Here is a 16301-nt window from a genome sequence, read left to right on the forward strand (position 1 = left end):
TTTNACATACGTTGCAGTTGCATTGTGTTTCTAATTGACTTTCTTCTAATTACCATTCTACCACTCACTTAAATATCTCCATTTAATTACCATTCTGCCACACTCCTCTCAACTTTCATAAATTTCTTGTTCTGCCATTACCTGCGAGTGTTCTTTGCTTATCTCCACTATGGTAGCCAACAGTGAAGTTCTCCAACGGCTCAACTCCTATAAAGGTTAGACACTTAGACCGATGCAAAAATCGATGCCCTCACCACCATTGTCACTTCCTTTCAGATAATGATGGAATCTATGCAAGCTTCTATTGATCGATTGGTGGCTATAAATAGAGATATTATTTTCATACACTCTAGAGATTCTTCCAACTCCATCCCACAGGATCTGCCACCCCCACAACAGCATACACCACCACTGCCAATACCACCACCATTACCACCCTATGGAACTGATCGATATAATGATTATGGAGATGAAAGAGCAGCAAAATTGGATGCTCTTGACTTTTATGGGGACAACCGTCCAAAATTGTACCGATACTAGATTCACAACTTAGAAACCTTTAGATAGTACGGGTTGAAGAGGCCCGAAAAATCTTGTTTGCATAGGCTAACTAAAAGGCATGGCATATACATGGTGGGTCAAGCAATAGCAACAGAATCAAACCGCGGCATTGGGTTAGTCACTACATGGGCTGAAATGCATTAAGTTATGAACCAAAGATTTTTTTTCCTCTTGATTACAAACAACACATGCACCTCAAGTTTGCACAGTTGAAATAGGAAAATCTAACAGTTAAAGAGTTTGTTGCTAGATTTTATTATTATGCCACTCATTTTGATTTTTAGTGGGATGAAGAAATTTTGGCGGCATAGTTTCTCAATGGTTTGCACCCTCAAATTAGTGTTACCCTTGCATCCAGTCCTGCCTATAATGAAAGATGTTGTACAAGTAGCATATTAAGTTGAGGAAAGTCTGAAACGCCCATATAATCGGAGAACTTTTACTAATACTTTTTCTCAAGGTATAAGTTCTATTCAGCAATAGCCTTCTACCAAGGAAAAGTCATTCAGTAGTCCACAAGCTAGTGCTTCATCTATGGCATCTTCACACCCTAGCTGACCCTACTTTCCATCTCGACGTGATTTATCTTTGTCTTCACAGCCTAATCATCCATACTCTCCACCTCAGCGTTGTTCAGACAAACCTTCTGTGGCGAAAACAGATACTATTTAGTGCCACTTGTGCAAAGGATTCGGACATAGTGCTCAAAGTCCCAGTAGTTTGATTGCTTTTATTAATAAGGATTCTCCTTTACCTTATATTCCGGAAGAGCAATTTGGTTCTGAAACAGATGATTTAAGGGAAGAGTGTGCGTCATGTGAAGTCAATGACACTCCCTGTGATGAGGACCCATATCCATTTTACATCTTGTGTTGAGCACCCAGAAAGTCACTAAAGATGAAGATTGGTGACGTAGTAGTATTTTCTAAAATCGTGTGAATTGCAATGATCAACTATTAACCTTGGTTATTGATAGAGGTAATTGCACTAATGTTGTCTTTGAAGATGTTCCTAAGCTGGGATTGAAGATAAAGCCACATTTAAATCCTTACAAGGTTCCTTATGTGAACATTAATCTTAAGATCATAGATAAGTGTTTGTTCACATATTCTATTGGTGGATTTTAAGGATACAGTCCAATGCAGCGTCCTCCCTTTGAAGGTGTGACATATTCTTCTTAGTCGACCATGGTTGTTTGACAAGAAAGTACAAAATTATGGCTATGCCAATACATGTTTTCAAACATAGCAACAAGATTATAAAGTTTCATCCTGCCAAAGATCTCCCCAAAATTTAGCTCAAAAGATGGTGGGATAGTTTCTCATTCAGTGTATTCCTTCAAATAGTCTCCTCAGTCCTTTTCTCATCTCGATGGAGTCGAGTTCTTTTCAAAGGAGAGTTGATGCAGATACGGCTACTTGACTGGTTGGACCAGCATAACTAACTTTGGAAGTCAAGAGCCAAGAAGAACCGGTCCAATCCAGGGTTTTGGTCCAACAAGGGTTGGAAGTAATTATTAGTAGTTTATTATTTTATTTTATGTCTTTTATTTCACAAAGTAGGGATGTAGGAGTTAGGGTCGGTTTAGACTTTGTTTCGCTTTATGACTCATTTCCTAGTTTAGGCTAGCTTTTATTTCAGTTAGTTTCTAATTGTCTTTTATTTTCACTATATATGGTTGTAATCGATGGACAAGGTTAGAGTGAACTGAAGAATGACTTAAGAATTGGTTTGGTTTTGTGCTCTGAGAGTGTGTGTGCTTCCCCTTTCCCCTCTGCTACTCTAATCTTACCCAATACAATACGATAGGATACTGTAAACCTTATGTAAGAATACTAGTATGTAGGCCAAGTGTTTGACAAAACTCCACAGTAATACAACTACTCAGCCTTATCCCAATTAAATGGGGTCAGCTACATGGATCCATGCAAAGACAAATAGAGAATAGTAATAAAAAAAAAAAACAGGAAAACAGCAACAACAAATTAGTAAACTCCATCTAAAACAGGTTGGCTACATGAATCCTTGCCCTCTAATCAAATCTATTAAATGTCATACTTGGGGCAAGACCTATACTATGCATGTCTTTCCTCACTACTTCTCCTATCGTCTTTTAGGCTTACCCCTTGCTCTTTCAGTTCCTTCGATATGAATCAGATCGATCCTCCTTACCAGTACATCCCCAGGCATCTATTGAACATGGCCATGCCACTTCAAGCGACTTTCTCGAAGCTTATCATGAATCGGGGCAACTCCCAAAACAGCTCTAATATGGTCATTCCTTACTTTATCCTTCCTAGTTTTGTTACATATCCATCTCATCATCCTCATTTATCATACATATAGCTTAACTATATGACACTTCTTAACTGCCCAACATTCCGCCTCATACATCATAGTTGGTCGTACGACTGTCCGATAGAATTTTCCTTTAAGCTTTAAAGGAATACGGTGGTAACACAACACTCCATACGCACCACTCCACTTCATCAATCCTACTCTAATTCTCTATGAAATGTCATCCTTTATATCACCTTTTTTATTTATGATTGACCTTAGATATCTAAAATAATCACTTTACGATATCTCTCTTCAAAACTCTATAGTCAATATATTGGATAATTAGAAGCATTTGCATGCAAGGATTAAAGTATCAGTTATCGATCGCCACATCGATCGGCCAAAATTAAGATACGTATCGGAGGGTATTGTATCGTATCGGAGATACGCCAAAATAAAGATACGCACATAAATGGATAGGAAACACTTTTTATACACTTTTACATAAAAAATTTGTTAAAAAAAGCTATTGATAACATGTATGATACATAAACACTAAATTGAGGGTATCGCACTAAGAAATCAAGGTTTATAGTTGTCTCATAAATGTAAAATCCTTATTCCCAACATTGATTTCCACTTTAGTTAGAAAGAAATATGGCTAGCAGCAACTTTGGAACAAAAACCCCTCAAAAAATCGTGTTTTTCTAAAAAATGACCCAACTTGGCCATTATATGACTCTGGCGCACTGTATCGATATGTATTGTATACATATCGATACATACCGAAACGTACATTTCACTCGATTCTAATTTTTTCATAGAGTATCGGTATGTATCAGTGTGTATCGTATCGTATCGTATCGTATCAGTGGTGTATCAGTGTGTATCGGTATGTATCGTATCGGTGGTGTATCGATATGTATCTTACGATACATATCGATACGAAAGGGTTTTAAAATTTCCATGTATCGTATCGGTATGTATCATATTGGTAAGGGCTGATACAGATACGTATCGGCCGATACGGTACAATATGTACCGATACTTAAAACCATGTTTGCATATGCCATTTGATTGTATCATTGTATGCTATCAAATAAATGCTTGACAGAGGATTTGTAGCCAAGGATTAAAATATCGGTATCGGTCGCCATATCGTTCATCGAAAATTAAGATACGTATCGGAGGGTATCGTATCTTATTAGAGATACGCTAAGATACGCTAAAGATATGCACATAAATGGATAATTTATATACTTTTGCATAAAAAAATAGTCAAAAAAAAAACTATATACAACATGTATTATGCATAAACATTAAATTGAGAGTATTGCACTAAGAATCCAAGGTTTGTAGTTGTCTCATAAATGTAGAATCCTTATTCTCAACCTTGATTTCTACTTTAGTTAAAGAGAAAAACTGTCTGGTAGTAACTTTGGAATAAAAACCCTCAAAAATCGTGTTTTTCTAATGTACATTTCACCTCAATTTTTAATTTTACATAGAGTATCGGTACGTATCGGTGTGTATCGTATCGTATCGATGTGTATCAGTGCATATCGGTGTGTATCAATATGTATCGTAGGATACATATCACTACAAAAGGATTTAAAAAAATTCTGTGTATCGTATCGGTAGTATCGCATCGGTAAAGGGCCAATACAGATTCGTATCAGCCGATACGGTACGATACATACCGATACTTTAAACCATGTTTGTAGCTCCTTTGCGGTGGGTGATGCATAAGTTGGGGGATGGTGCTCCTTTGTAGTGGGAGCTACATAAATCCGGGGGTTGGAGCTCCTTTGCGATGGGTGATGCATAAGTTGGGGGATGGTGGTCCTTTGTAGTGGGAGCTACATAAATCCGGGGGTTGGTGCTCCTTTGTGGTGGGTGCCACGTAAATTGGGTGCTGCTAAAAGTGATTCGTATTGTGTGGTATATTTGGGCTGGATTTGGGTTGCAGCCCAAACAGTCATTTGCAACGTAGACATAGCCACACTAGGAAACCACGTATACTCTGTGTTGTGGCTTGCTCTTTCTTGTCGTTTATGCTCTGTATGCGATTGTGTGGATGTGGTGAATGTGTGCCGGCTCTACGTGTGAGAATCCCCCCCCCCCCGGAGACAGCGTATGTTCAACAGCCCATCAACTCAAAAGTTAAGAACATCTAAATGGTAGAAGGTAGAAACCTCTTGAATGGGCTAAAGGATGGGAGATTACTGTACTGGTCTAGATTGTTCACAGCATAGTAATATTCACCGTTAAAGGTGCAAAGGTTTTCAACCAAATTGCTATACTAAAATCTGAACTACAGTAATTTAAACTCTGACCTTAATTGAGTTTTTTAACATCCAATATTTTAAAAATCAGAAGGGAAATTCTTACTTGGCCACAACAAAAAGCAGGAAGGGGAGGAATAGATGTTTGCAAATTGACTTTGAAAAACAGTGAATCACAACCCAATACAGACCTAAATCCGCCATGTACCAGAACCCAAACTAAGCGACCCAGATAAATTATCTTGCTCCACCCTGCATTGGCCTTACAAAATCTTAAACAAAGAAGGGAATGTTGAAGGAATGATGTTATGTAACTGAAAATTGAATCAATAAGGAGGGCATTTCCTATTCTTCTACTCCCAGTTTTCTTGTGGAAATCGATTCCCATCAGGCAAAATGTCAAATTTTTAGCCCTTAGGGAGCAAAAAGGAGATAGCATAGACGGATTCCATGTCTTTGTTTTCTCCACCACAGACAAGGACTAATGGAATGAAATTAATAGCAGAACAAATTTTGAAAAGCAAATAAGCTTGCATAATATTGCAACAGAAAGGGATTACTGCTTCTTTCGTCTTTCCTAATTACAGTGCAGACTTTCCAAACATTCATAAACGTACATATCACAATTAAACAAGAAAAACTAAATTTCTGAATATTAGACTATACTTTCGTAATCAAACAATAACTTACATTGCCACTGTCGATTCTTGAACATAGGAGTTGAGTTTTAGATTGTTCCTTGACAGAACTACTCGATTTTAGGAAGCCAAAACGCGTGGAAACCCCAGAAATGCTCATATCTGATAATTTACTGCAACCCTAAGGAAGCAGCTCCATTCAAGTCGGAGAAAACAGAATGGGAATTTAGAAGAAAAGCTTTAGAAAGAGTGTTTGCTCACCTGAGACGAGACCGAAATTTGGCTGCTAGAGATTGGCAAAGGGAATGCCATCAGCTTCACCGGTGAGGGTCCTGAGGGACGAACGATAGCAGAATCAAGACAGATGATGATAATGATGTGTTCAACCAAGGTTTTTTTTTTTTTTGGAACATTTTTCCCCTTGTATTGTACCAGTGGACCATTACCGATCCAACCATGCAATCTTGATTGATTTGATCCGATTTTTGAAACTATGGTTCACTGTAGTTGTACAGTTGTACTTTGTAAAGCTTACAAAGGGGTTTTTTTTTTTTGGAGAAATTACGCAATTATTCACTTTTGAGTTTTTCTTTACAAATCTATCAACTTCAAGTTTGATTTAACAAAAATATCCAAACTCAGGTTTGTGTTTACAAAATTACACAAATAGTGATTCTTTATATTTCACATATAATCAAGTATTTTTTATAACTGAAATTTTGAGTGAGTAGTTTTGTAAATTTAAACTCAATTTTAGGTATTTTTGTTAACTTAAAACTTTGAGTGGGCAGTTTTGTAAAAGGAAACCTAAATTTGGGTATTTTTGTTAACTAAAACTTTTGATGAGTAGTTTTAGAAAAGGAAACCTAAAAGTGGGTAATCATGTAATTTTTCCCTTTCTTTGTGAGAGGGGGTAAGGGGGTAGGAAGGAAATGTTGGCTACTACCCAGGTTGCTCAAAGCCAGAGAAGTGAAATACTCCAGCTATGTTTGGTAGTCATTTTTTTCCAAAAATGGATTTCGTGTCAAAACCAGAACTCACCATTTCTATGTCAATTCAGTTTTGGAACAAAACTCAAAATGTTTCAACATTTCTCTGGCATTTTTTTACCCAGTTCATTTAAAAGAAAACGAAAAAACGAACTATGGACACCAAACAAAAGAATTTGCTTGTTCCTGAAAAACGAAAAAACGCCGAAAACATTTTTTCGGATGACTACTAAATGCAACCTTCACCTCCTACTTGAGTTTTAGGTTTTTGTATTTATAAAAATACCCTTTGAGTTCCATTTCTTCGAATGCGAGGAGGGGTTGCAGTAAACAGCAGTAGCCAAATTTTGTTCATGAAGCCGGTTATTACAATTGGTAGAATACCTAATAAGGATAATTATTAAAATGCCAATCTGAAATGGGAAAAAAACTTTACTAAAATTTCATATTACTAACTTTACCCATTGGCTTTTAAGTTACATGTTCACCAAAAAAAGGCATTAAGTTCATAGTTCATCTTCCATCCTTAATTGGTATTAGTATTAGTACTTTCACAAAAAAAAAAAGGGGGTGGGGTATCTGCTGCGGTTAGAAATCGTCCTAGGCCTTATTTGGTTCCTGCAAAGACGAGGAAAAGCACGAGAGTGAACGTCGGGTTGATCTGACAGGGACACTCCGATGCCTAAGTCAGGCTTCTACACAAACATATAATTCCAATTAGAATGGAAAAGATAGTTTACCTGGATATTTATAGCTGAGGGTAATGAACATTGCGCGTGGAGAGTCCTGATTTGGTAGTTTATTGTAGGTAGGGGTCTAAATTCGGTAGGAGATTTATCAGGAGAAGGAATGTGGGGATTTGTAGAGATCATCCCCGTTAGGGAAGTGAGCTTTACTAACCATTGTCCTGGAATACGTGCCAACATTTCCTTCCTTTGAGGGAAGATTCATTCTTCCGACGGATATCCCATTAGGATTCGGTCTGCGTCTTATGGTAAGTGAACTAGACTCGATTAGCCTTCCTTCTTGGGAGTATTTCTTGATGGTGTCATTCCGGGCTTTGAGCTGATCGGGGGAGGGTTCGACGTAGTTGCTCATACCGTTCAGCAAGTATTCTTTTGAGCCCTCAGCTCAGGGGGTCTTCCACAGTATTGACCTAGTCGCCCGGCTCCTGAGATTTTCTCGATGTTACCAGTCGGTCAGCTCTTGCCTCAACTGACAGGCTTTTGTCCTCGATTCCTTAGATTAAGTAGGCCATGGTTGGTCTCCCCGAGTCATGTTGTTTATGGCCATAACAGTTTGCACCCCACTCTCATCGACCCTTTGAAGGGTTGGTGGGAGTATGCTAGGTCAAGATGCCTCTTGGTCTGATTAATCCCTCTTTTCATCTTGATTCAGCTCTCTTTGATCTATTTCTTGGCATTAAATGGGCCGCAGATTTCTTGGAGGCGATGCAGAAACGTGGGCAGCTTTTTAGCTTGAGGGGAAGCCCTTTCGATGACTAAGTGAATGAAGAGGTACCACACCGACGTTTCTTGGTGCCAACCTATCATGAGAAAAGTGAAACGACACGCCCAGTTGGCCCGGTTCGCACCTTTTCCCACAATAAGGGTCTTTTTGCCAATTTGGTGATAATTTCTCATGCCCTTTGAGAGGGCAAAAGATGTCTTTTTAAGGTTTCTTGCATTCATCTCCTTTTAAGATATATACGGGCCTCACATGAACATCATAATTCTGGCTAAGAAGATCTTATGATTAGGGGGGTACTACTGGAACACCATGGAGGCAGATTGCGCCAATATGTGAAGAAATGTCACAAATGTCAGAAGTATACTAATCTCATTCATGTGCAACCCTCAGAGTTACATACTCTTACCATGGCGTTTGCAACTTTGGGCATAGATGCAATTGGTTACCCAAGTCTCCCAACGGATATGAGTACATCCTTGTTACATTAGAGTATTTCACCAAATGGGTGGAGGCACAATCATAGGCCAAACATAGTGCATCCAAGGTGGCTAAGTTCATCACATGAAACATCATCTAGAGGCATGGATTGCCATAAGAAAGGAGAAGTTGAAATGTTATGTGACCGTCTAAAGAGCCAATGGCATAGATCCTCGCCTTATCCACCCCAAGTCCATGGAGTAGTCGAAGCAACCACCAAGAATCCTAGAAAAGATGGCTATAAAGAACAATGATTGGGCTGACAAGATACTGTATGCGTTATGGGCATATAGAACTTCAATTCGTACATCAACCGGGGCAACCCAGACTATAATGCAACTCCTAGAGAGATGAAGTTCTTGGGGAAGTGCGCCACATAATTCATTTTGTAAGACAATTTATTATACAAGCGGGTATATAATGGCATTTAGATACTATCAGTGGATGAAAATCAGGTGCAGGTTATAATATAAGAGATACATCAATGCACTTGTAGATCTCACATGAATGCATAGATGTTGGGTAAAAAGATATTAAGGATGGGGTATTATTGAGCTACTATGGAAGCGGATTGCGTGGAATTCGTTAGAAAATTTCATAAATGCCAATCGTGCACCAATATAATACATATTCCTCTGATGGAGTTACACTCATTGAGTTTTCCTTGCCCGTTTTCTACATGAGGCATTGATGTCACAGGGAAAGTCATTCCTAAGGCATCCAACAGACATGAATTCATTATGATAGCAATTGATCATTTTATGAACAATACCCCGAATACCGTCTATAGTTGTCAACACTTTTAAGTTATAACCTTAGGACAACACATCGCACATAAAATGATAATGCAAATTAGCTTTATTTAACATACTTAAATAGATTTGATGAACATACATATCTAACAAGCACAACAACCTATAGCTCAATAAATAAGCTCCTGTAGAAGCATTAATACAGAGAACAAAAGCACCAGATAATAATATTGTATCCAAAATGAGCTCCTGAATGAAGAATAATTTGAAGGACCAGAACTTGCAACAGATGAAACATTTTCCTTGGAGCACATGTAGTTGCACCGACTTGGACGAACAATTCTATACACACCAGTGGTGGCAAAAATGTAAACATCCTTCCTATTATCCTGACCAAATGCATTTATATAACCCAAAGCAAGGAGACTACTTCCCTCTATGAAGTTACATTGGATTGGAGAGTCATCAGCACATTTGAATGCAATCTGGTTGCTGGTGAAGTTTCCACTGTTCTCTGGGTTTTCAGTACCAACCCATATAGCTTCAGCAAAGACATCAGCATAGATGTACCTGAAACTCAGTTGATATTTAGCATGAAAACAAGGATACATTGATTACCAGCAACATAAAATCAAAAAGGATATAGGACACACTCAAACTCACCTTCCATATGTGCATGGATCGGTCAAGGACCGATACAAGTAGCCACCTATAATTGCTGCCCCCTCTGGGTATATGTTCTTGTTTATAGCAGAGTGATCATATCCCATTATAGGGAAGATGTGATTTATTGAATTGGCAGAAGTATTTCCACCTGGTGATCTTTGAGGATTGTAAAGATATGGACCCTCATAAACACGCCATCCGTAGTTTCCACCCTTTGTGATAAGATCCACCTCTTCATATCTATCCTGTAAGATTCTAATGTTGTAAGCAGAATAGAGCTTCAAAAACTGAGATATAAATATATCATTGAACTAGCACAAAAAAAAAGAGTAGCGGATAATATATATTGAAACTCTAAATCACAAGAAAATATAACAGAACAGAAAAGATTTAATCATGTCAAGAGAAGTATAAGAAAAGTAATCCTCGAACCTCTCCAATATCTCCACAGAGAAAATAGGAAGGCCTCTCTGAATCAAAAGAACATCTCTTAGGATTTCTTAGCCCCAAAGCCCAAATTTCAGGCCTCAATTCATTATCTTCAGAAACTGGATTACCTTTGGGTATAGAATAGTTTCCCCAAAGACCAAGTGCATTTATCTCTGTTGGACCTGGAAATATAAGAGCCAGTGTGTGAAAAGAATGGCCAACAAAGCAAATAGACAGTTTTATCAACATAACCAAGCTCCCAAGACATTTCTACTAATGATACTCACCTGGAAAGTTATCCACATCAAACCTCATTATCTTTCCAAGCAAAGATTTCTTGTTTTGGGAAAAATTGTAAGGATCACCAACACCCCCACCATCTCCCATCATATAATACAAATATCCATCTGAGGGTCCAAAGAGAATCTGACTCCCTTGATGACCAGTATATGGAAGCCCCATAGTAAATATTCTTCTAACTTCTAACTTGTTAACATCTATAGACTGGAGAAAAAAAATGAAAAGTAAAGAAGGACAGAAATCAATTAGATGCCCTAGCAAGAATTATACCAATTATATCAGAAGTGTAAGGAAGCGTACCGAGGAAAAAGAAACTTGTGACTTAGTGCCATTAGCAGTGAATTCTGAGATAACACTATAATACTGGCATGGAGAACCCCCATTAAAAGGAGCAATTTCTGAAGGATCACAATTCACATCTGAATTACATGAACACATACCAGAACATTGATCCCATTTCGACTCGTCACAACTGAATGAAACAAAGAACCGGCCATTTTCCATAAATTTTGGATGAAATGCAATGCCCCTTACTCCTAGCCTGTCAGTTGCATAAACTCTGTCTGATATATCTAGAAACAGAATCAGTTCATCAGGTCCTAACGTTCCCCCAGATTCCACATTAGGAATAGTTGCCAACCATATTCTACCTTGTTGATCAGATAAGAAGACACGGTTAGATCCGTCAGAATGACCAACCATATCAACGTACGATTCATTCCCAATTTTCTCAAGGCACAGACCGCTCGGGGGATGCACAGTTTTAGTAGTTTTTAGTAAAACTGGTTCACCATCAAAACATACTGAATCAGTACTGGATGCTCCTCCAAATGCTTTACAAAACTTACTTTTTGATTTCCATAGATCTGTTAGTTTGGAAGAAGTGGAATTAACTGCTTCCTCCATACTTCCTTGCAATGGAACAAAAGGGGAATTCATCATAGACACATTATAGCATGCAGACCAAACCTTTCCACAATAGTTATTCGCGGAGTCGCATAGGACAGGAACTGACCGAGGTCCAGAATCAATTGTAAATAGCTCGGCTGAAAATTGGTCACAAGTCTGCAAACCATGTAAATTGTAAGGAGGCAATGAAGTTTTTAAACATATAGAAAGAACATGCATCTATATAACCAGGGCCCTATTTGGTTTCATATCAAGTCAACCAACTATAGAAATTGTGAAAAACAAACATAAAGACTATAGTAACTGTTTAAATCACATATTCAGCTTTTAAGGATCCTTTTTACCTTTTAGGATCCTTCCTTAAACAATGATCTAGGAGTATGTGATTTTCAATTTTCAAGGAATCATAGATATTAATGTTTCCACTTATAAGTTTGAAATTTGATAGTTGATGGTACATTTCATTTGCTATTCTTAATTGGGTAACATGTGAAAAAATCAACATTTATACATGAAATCTACATATCTACATGGCTAAGATTCCATTTTAGTATCTTTTGGAGAAAAGAACCCTGCCCGCTTGCCTGTCTCTATGCCCAGACATAGGCGGGCACAAAAAGACCATGCTCCCCCCTCCCTCAATGCCTCCGCATGGCCTCCCTTGACATGCACACTGGTGCAGTGGCTGCACAAGTGGACAGGGTTCTCTTGCCTATGAAGTTTATATGGCAGTTTGGAGACCTAGTATAACATGCAACCAAGAAGCTCTTTGGGATTCATAGTTCAATTTTTTCCATCAGCAATCTAGTAATGGTATATTTAGTACAGATGGAAGTGTTCTCTGAACCTATAGCATTTCCTACTACACCTCTCACAATGTAATTTTATATTTATTTTTGAGGAGAGAGAAAAAAAGATTAAAAAAGAAATAATAATAATAATGTCTGTCAGAGGGCATAGAAAACACCTTAGGCTCAGAGACACTTTCTCCTTAGTACAGACTACAGAATGAGCTGTAAAATATTTCAAAGAACAAAGTACAGCATAAATCATGGGCATGTTATGGGCTATAACTAGTCAGATTTTCTTGGCCTGGAAGTCTTACCGCACAGAGAATTGATTTCATAATAGAAGCACAAGCAGAATCTGAAATGTTCATCGACTTAAACTGTGTTTCCAGTTGAAGATCCTTAGTAGAATTACAACATATTCTTCCTTTATAAGGGCAGAAGGTGAGAGGTGTCTTTGGAGTCAAAGGTGCAGCTGTTACAATCAAAGAAACTCACAATTCAGGTTGAGAATTGCAAACAAAGCATTATCAAATAAGAATGTTCAAGGAAGAACAAGAAGTTTAACAAAGACAAGTTCAGAAAGAAGGAGACCCACTAGAGTCAGTACATAAGGGATGTGAAGAAGAAAGCCCAGGAAGCAGTAGCAATAGACCAGAGAGGATGACAATGTAAAGTACACAACCCAATCCCATCCTTTTCTGTCTTCACAGATGAAACAAACAGAAACCAAAAGGGAGTCCCTCTTCTCTCTTCTCCAAGATGGATTCATGAAACTAAGACAACCCACCATTGCATTTGTCTATATATATATATATATATATATATCCAATTGATTGAAAGATGAAGAACAAGACTAGTGGGAAGTCAATTGCTTTCTGAGTTTGAAAGTCTTATCCACTAATGTACAAATTAGACAACTCATCATCCCTCTCTCTCCTCTGAAAGTCTCATCCACTATTGCACAAAGTAGACAACTCATCATCTTTCTCTCTCCTCTGAAAGTTAAAGAATCATATCACCCATACATGGCTTAATATATTTTGTTATTATTATGCAATGGGAGACTACAAAATTGACAGACTTATGAAAACTACAAAGAAATTCAATGTTTGGAGCCCCAGTTCTCAAGGAGGTCAAGAACCATGAGATGAAACAGAAGACAAACCATAGAAAGAATTGTCTGGCTGAATATCACCTACCTGATTAAATAACAAGTAGGAATGAAAGTGCTGTTTCTCTTTTGTGTTATGTTACAGTGATTTTTTATTTAAAGAATTTAGTGGACTAAGTCATCACATCTGAATGTTGGAATGGATTGGGGAGGTGTACTTTAATCCCTAAAATAAGGAGTGAGAATTAAATAATAAAGTAATCCTTCACGAGTCCAATCATGGAGTCACAACAAGTCTTGGGTAGCAAAAACTTTCATCCTCAAACTAATGAATCTTCATTTTATAATCCAAGCAGTTAAAAATTAAAGATTTGTATATAGGGAAAAAATTTCCCCAATGCATTTCTTGCTTTGATCATGTGGGGCCTATATATGTGGGTCAGTGTGGACCTGTGGGATTAGACAAGCCGTATATCCGTCCATCATTTCAAAAAAAATAAAAAATAAAAAGAAAGAAGAAAGGGTTCTACTGTTGGCAAGGCTGAATGTAGATCCTTTTATAAAACCTTGTGGTTTTGATAATTTCTCTGCTACTCATAATTTCGATGGTGGAATTCAAGACTTTTTTGTGCATTGTATTTTTCTGGTCTATGCATGCCTAGATTTGAATCTTGTACATCTATTTTTTAATATTTGAATGGTAAAAAGAATGTTAACTGACAGTTTTGCGTATGCCCTGACACATGGGGAAATGGAATCAGGCTCTAAAAAGATGCCCATATCCACTTCTCCATGTGTCTGGATGTACGCTACACTTACAGGTTGGTTCTTTCTCTCCATTTTAAAATACTTTTGCTGATTTATAGCAAGGAAAAAAAAAAGCCAAAGGTTAGGGTAATTGAATGACATATAAAATGTTACCGGTGGGTCTTCTGAAATACCTCTTTCCCCCCCCCCAAAAAAAAAAAGGGACTTCAGGTTTTACCTTTCCATAAAATTTGAGTCCATCCAATCAACAATGTGAAAAAATTTGAGCAATCTTAATAAGAAGGTGGGCTGTTTAGGAAAGCTTTACTGGACAATACAAACTGAGGCTTATATGAGGTTTCTTTTTGTTTTTGATAAAAAACAACTTATGGTGAGCAAGTGACATAAAAGAGCGTACCAACAAGGTGAACGAAAAATTTTAATCGTACATGGGAGGGCAACAAGGTCATTTCATATTAGGAGGAGAGATATAGACACAAAGATACTAGTCTAATGACTCTTACTTATGCAAGAAGCATAGAGAACTTTTTCCCTTGAAATTATAAATATACCTAAAAGAGAATCTATAAATTATATAATTTTTGTATCTAAAATCTTATCCTCACTATGCAATTAAATGAATGTATATGCATACATATTCAAAATAAAATTTTTTTGGTAGAACATATTCTAAATATCTGAAACAGACAAAAGGGATCTGGATAACATCCAGCTTGTTGAGAGAGAGAGATTTTATTGGTATACTGATAAGATAATATTATTTTGAAATCTAAATAAAATCCTTCTCAGATGTGCTCTAAGTTAAAAATCTATTAGAGACATGCATCTTGTCTCAACCTGAGATATTTCTATTGTTCCCCCCCCCCCCTAATTTCTTTTGTATTTTGTTCCTTACTTTTGTTTGATTGCATTTGTCACCACTCATTTTGTTGTATCTTATTTGATGGTTGGTCTTGCCTCTTCCCCTCCTCTGCCTTTTTCTTTATTATTAATATTTTTGCATTTTTTCTATCAAAATAAATAAATAAATAAATAAAAGACTTTTGCCTTGACTAGCCATCAAAGCTATTGTCCTATTTTTTTTTCTTTAATTTAATTAATATATATTTTGTTCATTCAAAAAAATATTATCATTTATTTTTATGTTAATAAGTTGACTTTTTTTTTCTTCTTAATAATATAAGTTTGACAACTTCTTGAATGGGGAAAAGACAGAAAAAGATTCCTAATAATAAATAACCAAAAGTGAGTGGGTTTCCATTTCCAAATACTTGCTTGAGAAGAGCCAAAAATCTCACAGTCAACTCTAGCACTCCATTTAGAAAGGTTATTCCCAATTACAAAAATGTCAACTCTCTCACTCCATTTAGAAAGATTCAAAATGTTTACAACATTGTCTATGAATGGAAGGTTCTCGGATGACCCTAATTTTGTGGGAATTTTTTTTCCTAGTACCCTGCTGTCGGTAATCGCACGTGTTGGAATAGAGTATGTTCATAAAATACCCTTTTAGATTTTAGTATTTTCTAAAATACCATTTTTAATTGGAGTGGGATTTCATTTCACCAAATACAAGTTGCATTCTTGTTGCTCTGAAAAATTTGATGCAATTATGTGCTACGCAACATTTTGTTTTATACAAAAAAAAGATGTTATGTGGTATTTTTAGTTGACACTAATTTTTGGGATTTAGATCCTCTCCAAACACACAGCTGCCAGTGTGCATCCAATAGTTAGGATCCCTTGGGATGTGTGCCCAAACACTGGTGTATATGCCCTTATTTTAGTCCATATCCTGCCCGTATAGCCAACTATTAACCTGGTAAATTTAAAACAGAATACATTTTATTATGTAATACTACAAATCATTGATTA

The 16301-nt window shown here is 37.1% G+C and overlaps 1 protein-coding gene across 1 annotated transcript; it reads right to left on the bottom strand.

The window, feature by feature from the left end:
• Nucleotides 1-9599: 9599 nt before the first annotated feature.
• Nucleotides 9600-13239, bottom strand: LOC122093093 (HIPL1 protein-like). The gene is made up of 7 exons (XM_042663345.1): nucleotides 13143-13239; nucleotides 12862-13019; nucleotides 11148-11912; nucleotides 10835-11051; nucleotides 10551-10729; nucleotides 10116-10363; nucleotides 9600-10022 (listed from the first exon to the last, which is right to left on the bottom strand). The coding sequence occupies exons 1-7, from the start codon at nucleotides 13237-13239 to the stop codon at nucleotides 9623-9625; spliced, it is 2064 nt and encodes a 687-aa protein (XP_042519279.1). The 3' UTR covers nucleotides 9600-9622.
• Nucleotides 13240-16301: the final 3062 nt, after the last annotated feature.

This window comes from Macadamia integrifolia, chromosome 2, assembly GCF_013358625.1.
Source record: "Macadamia integrifolia cultivar HAES 741 chromosome 2, SCU_Mint_v3, whole genome shotgun sequence".
Classification (NCBI taxonomy): Eukaryota; Viridiplantae; Streptophyta; class Magnoliopsida; order Proteales; family Proteaceae; genus Macadamia; species Macadamia integrifolia.